A 17,649-nucleotide genomic window follows, 5' to 3' on the forward strand; every position below is an offset into this window, starting at 1 on the left:
AGAAGGAAATTCAGGGCGTTGAAGGGTACACCATGAACTTCACTTGACCCACTTGGGGAAAAAAAACTGCAGTGGAATGCTTCAGAATTTTCTTAATAATAGCGGTTCATCTCTTCTGTATAAAATGCTTCTCAAATATACTCTGAAGTGAATTGACGTTAAAAATGGCAGGTCTTGGGGCGCCTGGGTGGCTCAGTCGGTTAAGCGGCCGACTTCAGCTCAGGTCATGATCTCGCGGTCCGTGGGTTCGAGCCCCGCGTCGGGCTCTGTGCTGACTGCTCAGAGCCTGGAGCCTGCTTCCGATTCTGTGTCTCCCTCTCTCTCTGCCCCTCCCCCATTCATGTTCTGTCTCTCTCTGTCTCAAAAATAAATAAACATTAAAAAAAAAATTTTTTTTAAATGGCAGGTCTTGGGGCGCCTGGGTGGCTCAGTCGGTTGAGCGTCCGACTTTGCTCAGGTCATCATCTCACGGTTTGTGAGTTCGAGCCCCGCATCAGGCTCGCTGCTGTCAGCGTAGAGCCCTCTTTGGATCCTCTGTCCCCCTCTCTCCCCGCCCCTTCCCTGCTCACACTCTCTCTCTCAAAAATAAATCCAACTTTTTTTTTTTAATGCAGGTCTTAGTAGGCTTATTATGTGCACGGGGAGTAGTAGAACATAGGCGCAGAAAAATGGTCTCTCTTCCTTTCACTCATCATTAACTGCTATATTATTCGATTTTGTTGAGTTAAAGTTGCAAGCGATAACTGTGAGGCCGGTTCTGCGTTATACGTTCTCCCTCATCTCGCCCATACGGCTTCTGTTACATTAGCAGCTGTGAGCCACATGACGTCTCAAGACCAGTGCCTATGAGCATTGAGTGCCCGCGGGCAAGTAGCCAGCGAGGGCGGCACTTTATTCCTGGATGTGTTCAAAGCGGAGCGCCACCTACACCTCCCTCCTCTTCCCATTTATAAATCTACTTCTCCAAGGATATACAGATTTTTTGGCTCTATTTTTAGTCTGTTGATAACTTGAGAAAACCTCCAACGATCAAAGTCTTGGATGGGGAGGATTCAATTCACCCAGTCTTTTCTGCATCCCTAATAGATGCTGAAAATCAATCCGAATTCTGACTCTGGGTGGGAACTACATGCGTAAGTGTACTGTGATGGATAAGAACACACACCCTGAAGCCAGACTGCCTGGGTTCAAATCTGCCCCTCTCGGCCCCTCTTGTTTCCATGGCCGTAGGACCTTGGGCACATCCCTTAAGTGCACTGAGCCCGAGTTCCCCGATCTGAACCCCTATGTCATGGTTTTGCTGTGAGCATGCAATTAAATGAGCTAATATTTACAAAGTGCTTACAATAGTGCGAGATGATAGACGTGCCTAATAGATGACTGTGAAGTAAATTAAATGGTCCTGATTAGACAGAGTTGCCTCTGGGTCCAAGGCTCTATTCCATTTAGACACTGTAACTCGTAGGGCTGTAACCGCCGTAGGGCTGTTAGGTTGGAGGAAAGGGGGCTTCTTTTTTCCCAGTTACTCTAGAGAATGAAAAAAGAAAAAGCAGTAGGACTTGACTTTGAACACCGAAGTTTATCAAGCCTCTCTCCAGCTTGGTCTACGTGTCCACCTTGTCCTTACACCCTGACCGGTTTCCTCGGGGGCCTCAAGCAGGTAGCTGGGTCTGTCAGGGTCACTTCTGTAAAACTGCTAGGATCGCCTGGTATTCCCTGGACTGACAGTGACCTGATGGGTCCCTTTTGCACACAGCCCAGGGCCTTCATGCCGGTTCCCCACGAGGGGGTTTCCGCGGTAACTGTGCTTGCTTCGGGGGACCGGGGCTGTGGGAGAGATTAATGGGAAGTGAAAAGAGAAACTGTTGCCTTTCACCAGAAGGGCTGGTTGGAGTGTGTGACTCCTCTTGTATTTAGGGAAAAGATTACTCATGAGTATTTTCTTCCATAGAATATAAAGAACCTCAAATTACTACTTGTGTCCCCCCACCCCCATTCCCCCCACCTCCCTCCGGTTCAGTGACTCCTCTGCAGACACTTCAGCATTTCACTCTCATTTCCCCTCCCCAGTGGGATTCGGTTCTGTATTTGCCTTGGCGCGCGCACTTCCAATAAGCTACCGCATCGTTTTTCCTGTTTCTGACTGTCTTCTGCTCCGTGGCCCATCTACCGCCAGGCTCTTTCCTAGGCCAAGCTTGACTGGAGCCCCCTATTTGCACCCCCCCGCCCCCCGCCGGGCCTGGCTGTGCCCGTGCTGCTCCTGTGAAAGAGAGGAAGGGGAAAAATTCCCAATAACAGATGAATGATCGCTGTGCTGTTTCTGTTCAAAGGCGACACCGCTGACGATAGGAAGTAAACATTAAGGTTTTTTTACCGGTTCAAAAGTTGAGATTTTGCTAAGCCGTCTTCACGCCCACTGCCATTTCACTGTGATTCCAGATATGTGTTTTGTCAAGGTCGTTGGAAAGACGGGAGGGGGGGGCACCTTCTGTATCCAAGGACTGTTTTTGATAGGCATTACTTCTGGGTAGAGTTAAGAGCCAAAAACAAAACCTTAAATTCTTTAGTGGCTGTGTTTTATTCTCAGGATCATAGAGCAGTAGCATACTATACATTATTTTTTTTATTTTTTTTTTATTATTTATTCTTGAGAGAGAGACAGCATGAACAGGGGAGGGGCAGAGCAAGAGAGGGAGACGCAGAATCGGAAGCAGGCTCCAGGCTCTGAGCTGTCAGCGCAGAGCCCAACGCGGAGCTCGAACCCACCAGCCGGGAGATCATGACCTGGGCCGAAGTTGGACTCTTCACCGACTGAGCCACCCAGGCGCCCCATACTACACATTATGATTTCATGATGCCACTTCCTTTTGCCACGTAAAATTGTAAAACTTAAAACCCAAGGGGAAAAAAGCTCTTGGACGCCCATCTCTAATTCTGCCAGTGCCCGTACTTCTTTCTTGGTGTCCTACACGAGAGACTGCTTGAGAAAGGACTTCCCCAGAGTTCAAGGAAGCCAGCTACCATTCTTCAGAACTAGACTTTGCAAAGGAGCCACCTGGAAGACGGAGCCAATAGTCATGCCCAGAGGCTCTGGACCTTCTCCAAGGGAACTGAGCTATTCCTTCCCTGATCCACGAGGAAGGAGAAACAGCATACACAAGTAGACCAGACAGTTCTTTGTTATGCTTGATTGAAGGATGAAAAGGTGACTCTTTCCAGGATCAAACTGAAGGGCCCTTTTCGAGCACACTCATGGAGTCTCCTTAGGAAGTTTAAGTAACTTCCTGGAGAGACTGAAGCTCTTCTTGGCAAACCCTGACTCCATTGTATTTGAACCATTAATTCACACGGTGCAGTTTTGGAGAATGAAGCTCTGTTGGGCACGTAGCTCCTTCCAACCCCTCAGTTCTCATTTTGGTCTCAGGACTGCTTTCAGTTGTTAAGAATTATTGAAGACCCCAAAGAGCTTCGCTCATGTGGATCCTGTCTATATTTACCATATTGGAAACTAAAACTGAGAATTTCAAAAACACTTAACTTACTGAAAAGTAATAAGCTAAGCTGATGTTAGCATAAATATATATTTATGAATATATCTTCCAGAAAGTAGTGAGAGAAGTGGCATTGTCTTACATTTTTGCAAGTCTCTAATGTCTGGCTTCATAGAAGATGGCTGGATTCTCACGCCTGCTGCAATATCACACGTTGTGTAGCTTCTAGAAAATCCCACTGTATACTCATGAACGAATGAGGCTGAAATAGTAGATAACCTCTTAATATTGCTATGAAAAGAGGTTTGACTTCATTGACACTCTGAAAAGTGCTTGGGAACCCTGAGGGGTCCCCAGATCACACTTTGAGAACCACTGTTCTAAACCACTTGAATGATATGCCAAAGATGTCCCACAACAGCAAAATAAAATAAAAATATAGATTCACAGTCAGACTTCCAGAAAAGCCCAGCCTGAGTTCTCCTCTCCACCTAAGCTACAGCCCTCCCTTTGGCCCACTTCTGGTCCCACTCAGAGCCCAATACCACCCCCGGCAGAAAGTTCTAACATCAAAAAGTAGAATAAAAAGGCAAAAGACCTTTTATCCTTGCTTTGCCCTCTCATTCCCAGAGGCTAGCCTGATAGTTTCCCAGAGGCTGAGTGAATTGCTCTTCCTGGAAGAAATTTCAGGGAACACTTTATTATTTGGCAGCTCTCAAAGGTCAGGCCCGACTCTGGAACGTTCTCACTTCAAAAGGACACTGAGGGGGCGCCTGGGTGGCTCGGTCGGTTAAGCGTCCGACTTAGGCTCAGGTCATGATCTCGCGGTCCGTGAGTTCGAGCCCCGCCTCAGGCTCTGGGCTGACAGCTCAGAGCCTGGAGCCTGTTTCCGATTCTGTGTCTCCCTCTCTCTGCCCCTCCCTGGCTCACGCTCTGTCTCTCTCTGTCTCAAAAATAAATAAACGTTAAAAAAAAATTTTTTTTAATAAAAAAAACAAAAGGACACTGGGTGGCAATCAGATCAGCTCTAATTCTAAGGTCCCCTCCGAAGCACATTGGCATTTGTCATGACTCTGAGTTCCTTGGGTGTTTCAGGCCACCGTGGAGCTTCAGCTTTGGGGCATACCTGAATCAAGGCAGCCCCTGGACCTGGGCAGGGAAGGGCAGGCCAGCAAGGCCTAGGGTCCATCAAAGACTAAAAAAGGATCGTTCTTCTCATGTTGCCTCTGAATAAATAGTTCATCCGATACCACACTTGGGCACTTACAAATCTTGAGCTTTGCCTTGGGATTCAGAGTTGAACATAAGAGCTCTTCAGACCTGGAGACTCCATTTTATTAACCATTCAGAAAGCTTTTCCTTTATTCCAACTGTCTAACTGACAAGACCTTTTTTTTTTTTCCTCCCTCTCTCTCTCTCTCTTTCTGCCTCGCTCTCTCTCCAACAGGCTTGCAGCCAATTTACTGGAGCAGGGATGACGTAGCCCAGTGGCTCAAGTGGGCTGAAAACGAATTTTCTTTAAGGCCAATTGACAGCAACACGTTTGAAATGAACGGCAAAGCGCTCCTGCTGCTGACCAAAGAGGACTTTCGCTATCGATCTCCTCATTCAGGTGAGAGTCTGGACTCCTGACACGTGTTCGGCTTGGAAAATCTGTTAGTCATTGCTTGGTCTTTGCCACCACCCATCACGCCCAAGAAATCCCCACGGTAGGTCACCGTGAGCACAAAGACCGTGACCTAGCTTCATAGAGGAAAGATTTTGCTGACTAAGTCCACTGGAGGGGAAAAGAGGAAGAATTTCCAGATCGAGGGGAAACTTTGAAGGTCGGGAGAAGGACCCACAGGGTCCTTAAGGAGCTTAAGGGGTCTAGTTGTGCCACCAAATCAAGGAGAAAATGCATTCCGGCCCTTTGACTCTGCCTTGCTCCTGATTCTGGAAACTTTTGAAAGTGATGCTTGAGAGTGAGTGTAGGTGGTGAACTGCTCAGTTAAAACCAAAGACACAGGAAGAAGGGGCGTGAGCCCTTGCTCAGGTAGATGGAGTAGAAAGGGAAGAAGACGTGAGGGAAACAGAAGATAAGGATGGGAAGAGGTGGAGGTCCTAGGAGCCACAGCAAGTGTAGAAATAAAGGGCTTTGGGTGATTTCCTTTGGAAGTACTGATTTTTCTTTTTTAAGCTTATTTCTTTATCTTGAGAGAGGGACAGAGAGAGAGTGCGCGCGAGCGCAAGCAAGGGAGGGGCAGAGAGAGAGAATCTCAAGTGGGCTCTGCACTGTCAGCTCAGAGCCCGATGCGGGGCTCGAACCCACAAACCGTGAGATCGTGACCTGAGCTTGAAATCGAGAGTCGGACGCTTAACTGACTGAGCCACCCTGGTGCCCCAAGAGTACTGAATTTTTTGAAGTATGGCATCCTGTAGCTTATAGAAATCCTGAAAAGGGCAAGTGGAAGATTTCCCAGGCTCCTCTAACCGGGCAGTTTTGTCAACATAAGGGCTCCGAAGACCGCATAGGAAGATTTGATTCAGCAAAGAGCGTTTGTACCTACAAAATGTATTTCTGACATAGGTGTAAGACTTCAAATGAACTTTCTAATTTCACTTCTTAAACTTTATGGATACTTAGGAGATAGTTATTTGGGAACCCCGTATGTGAAATGGGGAACTTTTGCCTTTTGAGGGGCTAGTTATTCAGGTACCAACAGGCGCTCCTTGTCTCAAGCCTCTTTGTGGCCAACTTTGATATACCTTGTCTGGTGGAGACTCTCTTTGTCTTGACAAAGGGCAGAGATCCTGTGTAAGGTCTTGGCATAGTTCCCTTATTTACTCCATAGTTAACCCTTACTTACTCCTGGAGGCCTGCCAGAAGTTAGTAAACTAACTGTCGTGAGGAAACATCCCCATCACAGGGCGTGAGGTAAGGATATAGAACAGTATCTCCCCCGCTTTTCCCAATCGCTGCAAACCGTTTATATGAGGAAATGATAAAGGGAAGTTTCCCTGAGAAGTATAGAAGTTATTGAAACTCAAAAGTTCACATCTCTGAAAAACAGATCATTTTTAACGTTTTATAAAGGAATGGACCCAGCCATACCTGAAACGTTTTGTCTCAAATCATTGATTCTTTCTGTAGTCTCAGGGTAAGAAAACTAAAACAACTATATAAATAAATAAAGCTAGCCTAAAAGGAAACTAAATAGTCCCCTTTTTCTTAATATTTATTTATTTTTGAGAGAGAGAGAGAGACGGAGCATGAGCAGGGGAGGGGGGTGGGGGACACAGAATCTGAAGCAGGCTCCAGGCTCTGAGCTGTCAGCACAGAACCCAACGCAGGGCTTGAACCCACGGACCACGAGATCATGACCGGAGCGGAGGCCGGATGCCCAATCGACTGAGCCACCCAGGCACCCCTAAATAGTTCCTTTTAATGCAAAAATACTTACCTTTTCTGTTCCAGTGGAACCTCAAAGGTATACTCAAAGGAGCAAAGCTACCTCTCTGGAGGAAAAGAACTTTTAACTCTTTAGTGTGTTCCAGAAAAACCACTCGTGTCAGGCAAACGAGGGAAAACACAGTGATATGTTTTGACTGGATTTGACTTAGCCCTTAGCCGGGGCTAAGACTCCCTGAGTCTGTAAATCCCCCCCAACCATCATATCTCAGGTACTCCTTTTCGTTGCTGATTTCTTTTTCTCCCTAGAGGTCTCTCTCCGCTTTACTTAGAAAGTGGGTTCTCTCTGCTCAAAACTGGAAGCCAGGATAGGCAAAAGCCTACCAGTAGTCCCCTGCCATTTTGTCAGGTCTTTGCCAGAGTGGGCCATGTGGAATATAGACAGGCTCCCACTGTCCTGCTGGATAGGATTGCATTGAACCTAGAGGCAAAAGGAAGCTGGAGAAAGGAAAGGGCAGAGCAGGATGGGGCTTAGGAGAGAAGGAAGGGAGTTGATTTGGAACACGAAGGATGGATAGAACGGAGAAGGTGGGGAGAGAAGAACATTCCAGGCAACTGGGGCAGCACTATCTTAATGTATCTGGATGACGTGAAGTAGCCCATCTGATGAATGGAAGAGGCGGGAGGTAGGAGACCGGATAAAGCCAGTGCACTCGCTGGGCCTGAGGTGCTTAGACCCCAGGTAGGTGGCAGTAGAAATTCATTCCATGCGTATTCTCTGAGCACCTCCATGCTAGAGTTACAGAAGTGTGGGCTAAGGAGGTTCAGGCATCGCAGAGGCAATTTCTGGCTGGGTTGTCAAATGCAGCTCAAGGGTATGGTAATGGAGCCGGGACTTTGAAAGCTTGGAAAGGAACCTAAGGTAGAGGTAAGGAAAGGTGTTAAGGAGGAGCCGTAGGCCAGTTCATGTGCCAATGGGGTTCAGACATAAGGCCACACAGATTCCATCCTGCCTGAAACAGTGTTCATCGTCACTCATCACCCCTTCCCCACTTGGCCGAATGCCTTTTCCTATTAGAAGTTCTGCTGACCTTCTCCGGGAAAGCTTTCCCTGCTTCACATCCCTGCTTCCCTGATTGTGCCCTGCCTGCCTTCCTTTTCCTCCACCTCTTCCCACCTCAGTCTGGGCTAGGTGCTGTTCCTCTTATGTCGCAGAGCATACCCTAATTCTGTCATGGCTCCTGACACACACACACACACACACACACACACACACACACCATGTTTTATAGGATTGCTTTCTGTTCTGCATCCCTCTACTAGAGGAGGGAGTTCATTTGGGTAAGGGTTGTGTCTTGTCAAGCTGGCCTGTCTGCACCATCCAGTTGGCACTCAATATTGATCGAATGATGACCCAACACATGAGTCCCTTAAAGCCCGCGTTAAGAAGCTCGGATTTTATTTGGCAGGGCGTGGGAAACCACTGACGAGTTTTGATCAATAACAGAATTGGAGCCCTCCCTTTGGAGCAGACCTTGGCTGTCAGTGCATAGGGTAGACTCATTTGGTCACTAAAAACAGGAAAACCAGTTAGGATGCTATAGCTACAGTCCTAATTGGAGACATTGAAATCCAGAACTAGATCGATGAGAATAAAATAACAGTACTTCAGGCACGGAATGGTTAGCTAAGAAGAGGGGCTCATCTGCAGGAAGCAGTAAGATTCATTTTGGCCCAGCAATGCCACGGTATCCAAAAAGATTCACCCTGTTCTGCTGCTGGAAATCTGAGACCGGAGCCAGGCCAGAGCTGGGAATAGTAGACGTGAGCATTACCCCTATTGTGTTGAGCTGGGGGTAAAGAGAAATATATACTGCAGGTAATTTAATTAAGGCATCGACCAGAAAGCCGTGGACAGAATTTCAAGGTGATACCTGCCAGGAGGGGCTGCAAGAAAACTGACCACAAAAAGAGGGATATTGTCAGAGGGTTTGGAAACGAGCTGCGAAAGAGTTCAGGAGACGTTCGCGTGGAGTGGCCGCGTAGCAGGGTAGTGAGGCATGATCTACCTACTCGGATTCTCCTCGGGTAGGGACAAGGTGTAAATAGAAAATCTTCTTCAGTGTTCCCATGTAGCATTTGCCACTGCTTCTTCTGACATGGGCTTTCTGGTTTAGCGTTTGATATAGTAGATGTCTGGAGGCCCACGTTCTATACGTGGCTCATCCGCAGGTCACAGTACTTCTTTGGCCCCTATTTTCCTCATCCGTAAAATGGGATTTCTACCATATGGATCCAAAGCCCCCTTCGGCTCTTAACAGTTAGGCCCAACCTCAACCAGGAAACAATATTAAGCTTCTATGACATAGTACAATCTCCTACCCTACAGGCAATGAATAAATACTTTGATCCCCTTCAACCTATATGTCTTGTAAAACTGATACTTCGGTCAGTTTTTTTCTGTCTTTCTTTGAATGTTTTTTGCTGCCTCAGATGAATCAGCAGCAGCTTCTCACTAGTCATGGAGCCGCTGGAATAAGCAAAAGTATCTGGTTGCCCCGTCACCGTGAATTGGATGTTTATAGCTTCCTCCCAACCTTATTTCCTGCCTGGCCCCACCCAGAATTATGCGGTCTGTATATGGACATAACATTCCCCAACACAACCCATTTCAAATGTAGAGAGGAGGGAACAGTGTCCAATGAATTTTAATGACCTGAAATATTAATATATCGTAGGTCCAAATATGGTAGCCTCTCTGAACTCTACATTCTTTGACCCGTTTCACAAACTACACCTGTCTTGTCCATTTCCAGGACAAGAGTTCTCCATGTTCAACCTCTAGAATAAAGCGGGGAACATTTAGAATGTGCTTTAAATAACATATTATCTCCAAACAGAAGATGGTAAGGCTGAAGATACATGGGATATTTTCTTTGGAATATTCTCCCAGGTAGGGGACACAAGATGTGAATTTATAACATTTGCAAAACTAAGGAAAAAATGCAGAGGAATCTTAACTTTATAAAAATTTTACCTGTACGGGATAATCTTACCTACTCTTTGAGCTACTAGATAGTAACTGCCTTAAATGGTCTGGGATGATTTAAATTCAAAGGGATATTTGACTATTTGACCTCTTTGAGACTTGAGAATAAGGAACAGAGAAGTTAACATTGATATTAACTCTTTTAGAGTTATCCACCGTTAGACATCAAGATGGAATAGATTTACGTACACATTATTTATAAGAACAACAGCCACAAAAGCCACAAGATATTTTCAGTTCAATTCATGTTGGACTCTCTACTGATGCTAAAAAATGGAAAATAAGCATCTTTTCAAAGCTCCTTCAATTCAATTCAGCAAAAAACGTATAGTGGATTTACAAAGCAAATTAGTCTTCCAGTGTACCAGAATGTGATGTGGCAAATTATTTCTTCCCTCTCCAACGCACCAGAACCTTTGTTTGGGGAAATACGCTTCGCTTGTGACCTCCAAATATAGTAAAATTCCCTTTCAAGGTTAAACGAAAAATACTGATCTGTATCTTCATAACGTTCCTCCTCGGACCGACTTGCTTATTCATTTCTGTTAAGCAACCGTAGGTGCATTTGCTGGGTTGAATGGTTGGGTCAGCTGGCTATTTTAGAATCAAGTTGCAGAAACTGAGGGTATTGGTCACGGAGGGGAATTATGGTCCCGAAGTGTGGGAGTTGCAGGAAGCGTGACCCTTGACTGAGACACCGAGAGTTGGCTATACTCCTTGTGTCTGTGAACAGAGCAGGGGAAAAAAAAGCATCTACACATCAGAGAAATGGTTAAGAAGCCAGTTACAGAAAAGTCTTTTAATTTCTTAGCTCTTCCCTTGTCCCATTTGTAAAGTGGTAGTGATGACCGATCCCTGTGCCAGACAGCATGGCATTATCACCTGTAAAACAGACCACACGTCCCGTAACAAAGCACCTACTCATTTTACAATATTCGTATTTTCTCACATGCTTAGTTTTTGGTTTATCTGTAATACCCCTCTGTGTTCTGCATCCGCTAAAGGCAGTTGTCTCACTATATCTCTTTTCTAACTGATTTATTCTTGCCTTAAATGCAGTGTTCACGTTTTCCCACAACCTGCACCCTTTTTCTCGGGATCTCTGTGTCTTGAGACACAGATACCAAGCTAACTCTCAAATATTGGTTCCTAAGTAAAAGACTAGCTTATGGTTATGGTTACAGAAATCACTCTGTACTAAATACAAAGGCCTGTACTTTAATCAGCCTACAAAAATGGATTGAATGGAATTTTCAGAAAATAAGGTCGAACAGAGTTCAAAAGCAAAGCTGTGCCCTGATGGGAGGGGTCTATCGTGGCCTCCAGTGGGACCTCAATAGACCAGCACCAGCCTTGGCGTTCTCCCTGCTGAACACACACCGAGACTGAACGAACTGAGGCCGTGGACTTCATCCTGAACATCTACTGGAGGCCGAGAGGACCCAGCAGAGAGAATTTGATGACAAATCTGAAAAGCATCCCTCCCAGCCTTGCCCCCTTTGTGTTTTAAGAATTGGTCAAAAGGAAACCAAAATCTCTGAATAAAAACAGAAGAGAAAGAGAAAAGAGAACAGTTTGCAAATTTAAGAATGTGTTACTTCAGATAATCTTCACATGAGGATATGTACATAGTAAATCATCCCCTGAAAAGTGCACATTTTAAGAATGTTAAAATTCTGCTTTAAATCTACCGAACTTGAGAAGTTAAGTGATGCAAAGCCCCGGGGGGACGGGCTGTGGGTAGCACAGTAGATGACATCGTGCAAGGGTCCCAGCCTTCTGGAGAACAAGTAGTGTCTAAGAACTTTAAGAGTGATCAAAACTCAAAATAAGTCAGTCAGAGGAAGACAAATATCATATGATTTCACTCATCTGTGGAATTTAAGAAACAAAACAGATGAACATAAGAGAAGGGAAGAAAAAAATAAGATAAAAACAGAGAGGGAGGCAAACCATAAGAGACTTTTTTTTTAATGTTTATTTTTATTTTTGAGAGAGACAGATCATGAGCAGGGGAGGGGCAGAGAGCGAGGGAGACAGAATCTGAAGCAGGCTCCAGGCTCTGAGCTGTCAGCACAGAGCCCTATGCTGGGCTCAGACTCATGAACCACAAGATCATGACCTGAGCCAAAGTCGGACTCTTAACTGACTGAGCCACCCAGGTGCCCCAAAAGACTCTTAAATACAGAGAACAAACTGAGGGTTACTGATGGGGTATTGGGTGGAGGGGGGGGATGGGCATTAAGGAGGGTACTTTTTGGGATGAGCACTGGATGTTATAATGTAAGTGATGAATCACCAAGTTCTATTCCTGAAATCATTATTATACGATATGTTAACTGACTTGGATTTAAATAAAAAGTGGGGGGAAAAAGAGTGATCAAAACCCTTTTACTGATGATACTATTTTGAGAAAATATCCCAGGGGCTCCTTAGTCAGTTGGGCGTCATCAGACTTCGACTTGGGTCATGATCTCACGATTTTGAGTTTGAGGCCTGTGTCGGGCTCTGTGCTGACAGCTCAGAGCCTGGAGCCTGCTTCGGATTCTGCGTCTCCCTCTCTGTCTCTCTCTCTCTGCCCTTTCCCTACTCACACACTCTCTCTCTCTTTCTCTCTTCTCAAAAAAAAAGAAAAGAAAGAAAATATCCCAAGGATGCAGTCCAGTGGGGGGAAAGAAAAGATACCCTTAGCAATCCTGTTTATAAAACGTGGAAATGCCCAAGCCACCCACAGTATGGGACTTGCTACATAAACTTGGAGAATGTAAATATAAAGGAATGTACTGTGACTCTACGACTATTCATTGAGTCACTTATTATTTCTTCAGTAGATTATAGGGCCTTGCAGATCATGTTCGTGGTTCTAAAGGTTGTTTTAAAGACAGGTAGAAGCCATTCTGCATTTTAAGCAGAGACTGGGATGCGTGCAAAGGTACAAAGTGTGAAGAATGGATGTGGGGTGGTTGGCTTGGCTGGCATCCAGGAGCAAAGGTGGTAACTTGAAGTAGGACAGAACCAGCAGGGGATGATGCCAGGGCTATTGAGAAGGTAGAGTCTGAAAGTCTTGGTGACTGATGCTAGATGAGAGAAGGAGAGGAGTTAATTAAGCATGACTCCCAGGTTTCTGGCCTGATCAACTGGGCATTCGCTGGACTAGGAAACACCATGTGGGTCGTGAAGACTTACCCTGGACACATTAAGCGTGTGGTGTCCGTATGTCACGCAAGAGGAAGTATCTAGGAGATAGCGGAAGGTTCTGGAGTTGAGAAGAAATTCCTGGCTGGAGTAGATTTAGCATAGACAGGCTGATTGAGGCCACGGGAGGAGATGAGATTACTGGGGAGAAAGACTCGTGTGAGCCTAGGGAGACTTAATAGTGCAGGGTTGGAGGAGGAAGCGCAGAGAGGTAGGAAAAAAATCCAGGAGGGGAACGTCTGAAGCCATGGAATGTTCTAGAAGGAGGCAGGTAGTGAGTGCTGCTGCTGAATGTTGCTGAAAGTCAGAGTCCCCAGGTACCGACCATCCTCCCCTGATGAGGTCAGCAGTCGAAGGGGAGAGTCGTGGAGATAGCAGAGCTGGTCAGTACCTCAGACAAGCTTGGCTGTGATGCAACCAGAAAAACAGCAGTAGTTGGAGGGGAAGATGAGGACTACGGGTGTGTGCGTGTGCATGCGTGTGTGTAGAAAACAGGAAAACCTGACACTGCTCAAATGCTAAAGGAAGAATCCCATAGAAAGAGGCTGAAGATACAACTGTGAACTAGAGAGAGAGACTGAACTAGAAATGTCTATGTGACATGATGTCAACTGGAAGAAAACATACTCGACATATACAAATGTGACTTCATGCATTGTATATGCACTTTAAATACACAACTGTTGAAGCAAAGCAAATAGTTTCCAGATTTTTTGAGACACGTGTGTTACTAATTCTCACAGTCACAAGGGGTGCCACCTCTTGGGCCCACATTATCGCAGACACAGGGCTGCTGCCTGTCCACATCATCTCACCTGTCTTCCTAGCAGCCCAGCCAAGTCTGTGGCATTGTTCTCACTTGAGACAAAAGAAGGTTAAATAAGCCATGAGTTAAGCCTCACTAAGAAAAGATATTTCCCCGGGGGCATGCAGCTGACAAGTAGAGGAACCAGGGTTTGAACTTGGGACTTCTTTGATCCAGAGCCCAAGCTCTTCCCTCTAATAGGAAGGAAACAGAGATGACTTTAGCCCCCCAAATAGCATTTGTATGTTCTCAGCCTTCAGACACGAGTTACGTTGAGCAGGCAACTTGTAGCAGGTTTGTTTACTCTCTCTACTTACCCGTTTGAAACAAATTACATATAAAATTTGTACTGTACTAAATACAATTCAGTATAAATTGTATTTATAAATACTATTACTGTATATATACTGCATGCTGCATACTTTATACTAATCCTGTATAAATAAATACTATTTATAAATATTATAAACACTAAATACTAAAAAAGAATTTATTCTCAAAGTAGATGCCTGGCTTTTCACCATCAAGACCACCGATGCAAAATTATATGTATGTGGAGCGTGTGGGTTTCTGTGCTGTATACGTGTGTGTGCATATGTGCTGTGTGTGTGTGTGCATACAAGTACAGCACGCGTCACATGTGTGCATGTACCCAGGAGTACATCTAGGTCTTATGGGGCCTGAAGCTTATAATCTGGGGGACACAAGTAGGTCTAGGGCTCCTCCCGGGAGCCTATGCAGGTAAAAGCCTTGAAGCTCAACTAGCTTCCTGGCAACTCTACTTTGCACGTAAATGTGCGTCCATGAACTATGTATGTATGCACGAAGATACATAGAGAAACCAACCAGAGCTACTGCCCCTTAAACAATAGCCTTGGTTCCATTGTTTAGTACGATAACAGCACCTTTTACAGTCGGTACCGGGTATTTCTTTTCTGGGGAGACAGAGAAGATTTATCACGAATTAAATGGGCCAAGAATTTTTTGACAGGTGCTTTTGAATTCAAGCCAGTGGTCATTAGCTAAGTTAAATATGCAGTGCTATGGCTCACACTCTTTATTTTCAGCAGGCAAATAAATATAACATATATTTTTAAAAAAAATTTTTAATGTTAATTTATTTTTAAGAGACAGACAAAATGGGGGGGGGGGGGGCGGGCAGAGAGAGAGGGAGACACAGAATTTGAAGCAGGCTCCAGGATCTGGGCTGTCAGCCCAGAGCCCAACATGGGGCTCGAACCCATAAACTGTGAGATCATGACCTGAGCCAAAGTCGGACGCTTAACCGACTGAGCCACCCAGGTGCCCCAAGTATAACTTATTTTTAAATGTCTTTTTTTTTAATCCAGAGATCTTTTTGTTAGTATTACTTTTTAGATATGATCTTCTGTGTATGTGAATACTTTAAGAGTATAGCAAGAGAACAGGCTGGGTGTCGAAGGGAATAGGAGGCAGGGGAGATGGGATAGGATGGGAGGCCGCCTTTATTTATTTGGAAAGCTGTTGTAGACAAGACACATGTTCTGTGTTGTTCCAGAGCCAAAACTAGGAACCGAGGTCCATGAGATTGCAGGGGAAGCCAGGTTCCAACTTAACAACAGAAGAACTTCCTATCAACTCGAGCTGTCCAAAAATGGTTTGCTTATGTTAGTGGCCAGCTGCCCATCACTGGAAGTGCTCAGCCAAAGCTACTTCTTGGCAGGGGAAGGGGAGGCAGGGGACTTCTACTGAACACAAGTTTGAGTCGATCGAAGTAACCTCTAGAATCCTTTCTAAGATTGCAAGCTGTTATCGGGCACACACTGTTACTGCCAACCACGCATACACAGGGCATGCACAGTAAGTTGGTTTTCCCCCGTAGTAGTGATACATTTGTGCTAAGCCAGCCACATTCCCCGACTGAGCCCCTGGTTGCTGAGGAAACATGTCTGTGAATGGACTGATCCATCTATGGCCGTACTCTATGGTCTTAGAGTTAAATTTTCGCACCCATTAGTCAGCCGTCCCAGGTGGCACTTACAAATGTTACCTTACTGGTTCTCATAACGGGCTTATGGTTTAGGTAAGGAACTGGCAGAGTTCCACTCGATTCACCCCTCCCCTGCTTTCTTTTGCACAGATAGGAACCTTCTCTGCCTGGCTCCCTTTGCCAGCTGTGGGATGAGAGACAGAAGAGAGCCAGCACAGAAGGCTGGGCAGGTCTGGGGCAGAGAACCTGCCAGTCCTTCCGTGGGGCTGCCCACCGGGCCAGGGGGAGGTGTTGGAGAAGCCAATATGGGTGAATGGCCTCCCTTAACCTTTTTCTTTTCTGGAGGGAGAACATAACAATGACCATGACCCACACACCCCTTCTTTGTTCTCCCCGTGAGAGTGCCTCAAGGGTCCACAGGTCTGCCCTGTGCCACTTTAATAATATCAATAATGATGGTGGTGAGGACAGTGGTGGTCACAAAACCAGCTAGTGTTTGCTGAGTTATTACTATTTGCTGGTCGCCGTGATGTGCTTTTCACAGGGATTGCCTCATCCAGTCCTCACACTGATTCTACGAGGCAGTTATTAACGTGACCATTTTAAAGACCAGGAAACTGAGAACTAGAGAGAGTGAAGAGCATGCCCAAGGCACCAGTCTGACTCCAGAGCATAGACTCTTCCCCATTCTGCTTTATTGCCTCACTTTCTATATGTACACAGAGAAGTGGAAACACAAAAAGAAGTGACCTGCCCTGGCTTTGACCACCTCCCAGCAGAAGAGTCTTTAACGTTCTCACAGCGGGACATCTGCAGCCCGGGGAGGCACTCCCGAGGAGGGGCCAGCATGAACACACGTACCTCACCTGCTCCCTCCTCGAACCCTCCCAGCAGACTTCCAAGGCAGATGCTGTTTGCATCTCACAGGGAAGTTCAGGGACTTGCTCAAGGTCACCTGGTGCAGAGGGGCTGGGACGCAAGCCCAGGCGGCCGCATCTGCACGTCCGTGCCTTCCCCGCCACATCAGCCTGCCTCTCTGAACGAACAAAGTTGAACACCCTCACAGACACTAAATTTATATTTCCTGGCCTCCTCTTCCAAAATGGATACACTAATTACTGACCATTTTTTTTAGTAATAGTAATCATCAGGAACACATTTTTCAGTGTGTTCGTTTTCTCTTCTGCGTACTACCGAAATAAAGCATTGCTGAAACCCACAGGATAAAACCCAGCGGGTGTGAGGCCGTGTAAATTAAGAAAAGTTCAGGAAGACATTACAGTAAACCCGAAGAAACAAAGTGTTGATTAGGGACTTATTTTTGTACGCGATTAAAATATGAATCATTAAAATAGGACCGTATTTCAGGCTCTATATTCTCATCGCATCAGAGACGACATTACCATGACTACTAGGTTCAGATTAGATGGGCTCCAGGCCTCCTGAGCTCAGAAAACACAGTCGTGTGCACCACGGTTCTACCTGACACGGAACATTTGTAAAAGTCTGGCTCGCGACACCTCTGCATCTTCTCACCCGTGTCATCAAAAGGAAATTCCCAAGTGACATGCTTGTCTTCAGCTCTTTAAAGGCTTGTGCTTTATTTCATCATAATAGTAAATAGTGTCACTAAGTAATAATGTTAATGACAACCAACACTCAAAGGTAGAGGAAGGAACAGAATCAAAGCAAAGACACAAAGGCACCTCAGGAGTCCCTTAGAACACAGCGATCTTGAACTTTATTTGG

The 17,649-nt window shown here is 45.7% G+C and overlaps 1 protein-coding gene across 4 annotated transcripts in view; it reads left to right on the forward strand.

The window, feature by feature from the left end:
* Positions 1-17,649, forward strand: part of ETV6 (ETS variant transcription factor 6) — a 252,951-nt gene that overhangs the window by 194,248 nt on the left and 41,054 nt on the right. For all 4 annotated transcript variants that reach the window (XM_060658362.3, XM_060658363.3, XM_060658360.3 and 1 more), the window contains one exon: positions 4,939-5,103. In XM_060658362.3, coding sequence (XP_060514345.1) covers positions 4,939-5,103 — 165 coding nt within the window. The remainder of the gene's footprint in view (positions 1-4,938; positions 5,104-17,649) is intronic.

This window comes from Panthera onca, chromosome B4, assembly GCF_046562875.1.
Source record: "Panthera onca isolate mPanOnc1 chromosome B4, mPanOnc1 haplotype 2, whole genome shotgun sequence".
In the NCBI taxonomy this organism is placed as follows: domain Eukaryota; kingdom Metazoa; phylum Chordata; class Mammalia; order Carnivora; family Felidae; genus Panthera; species Panthera onca.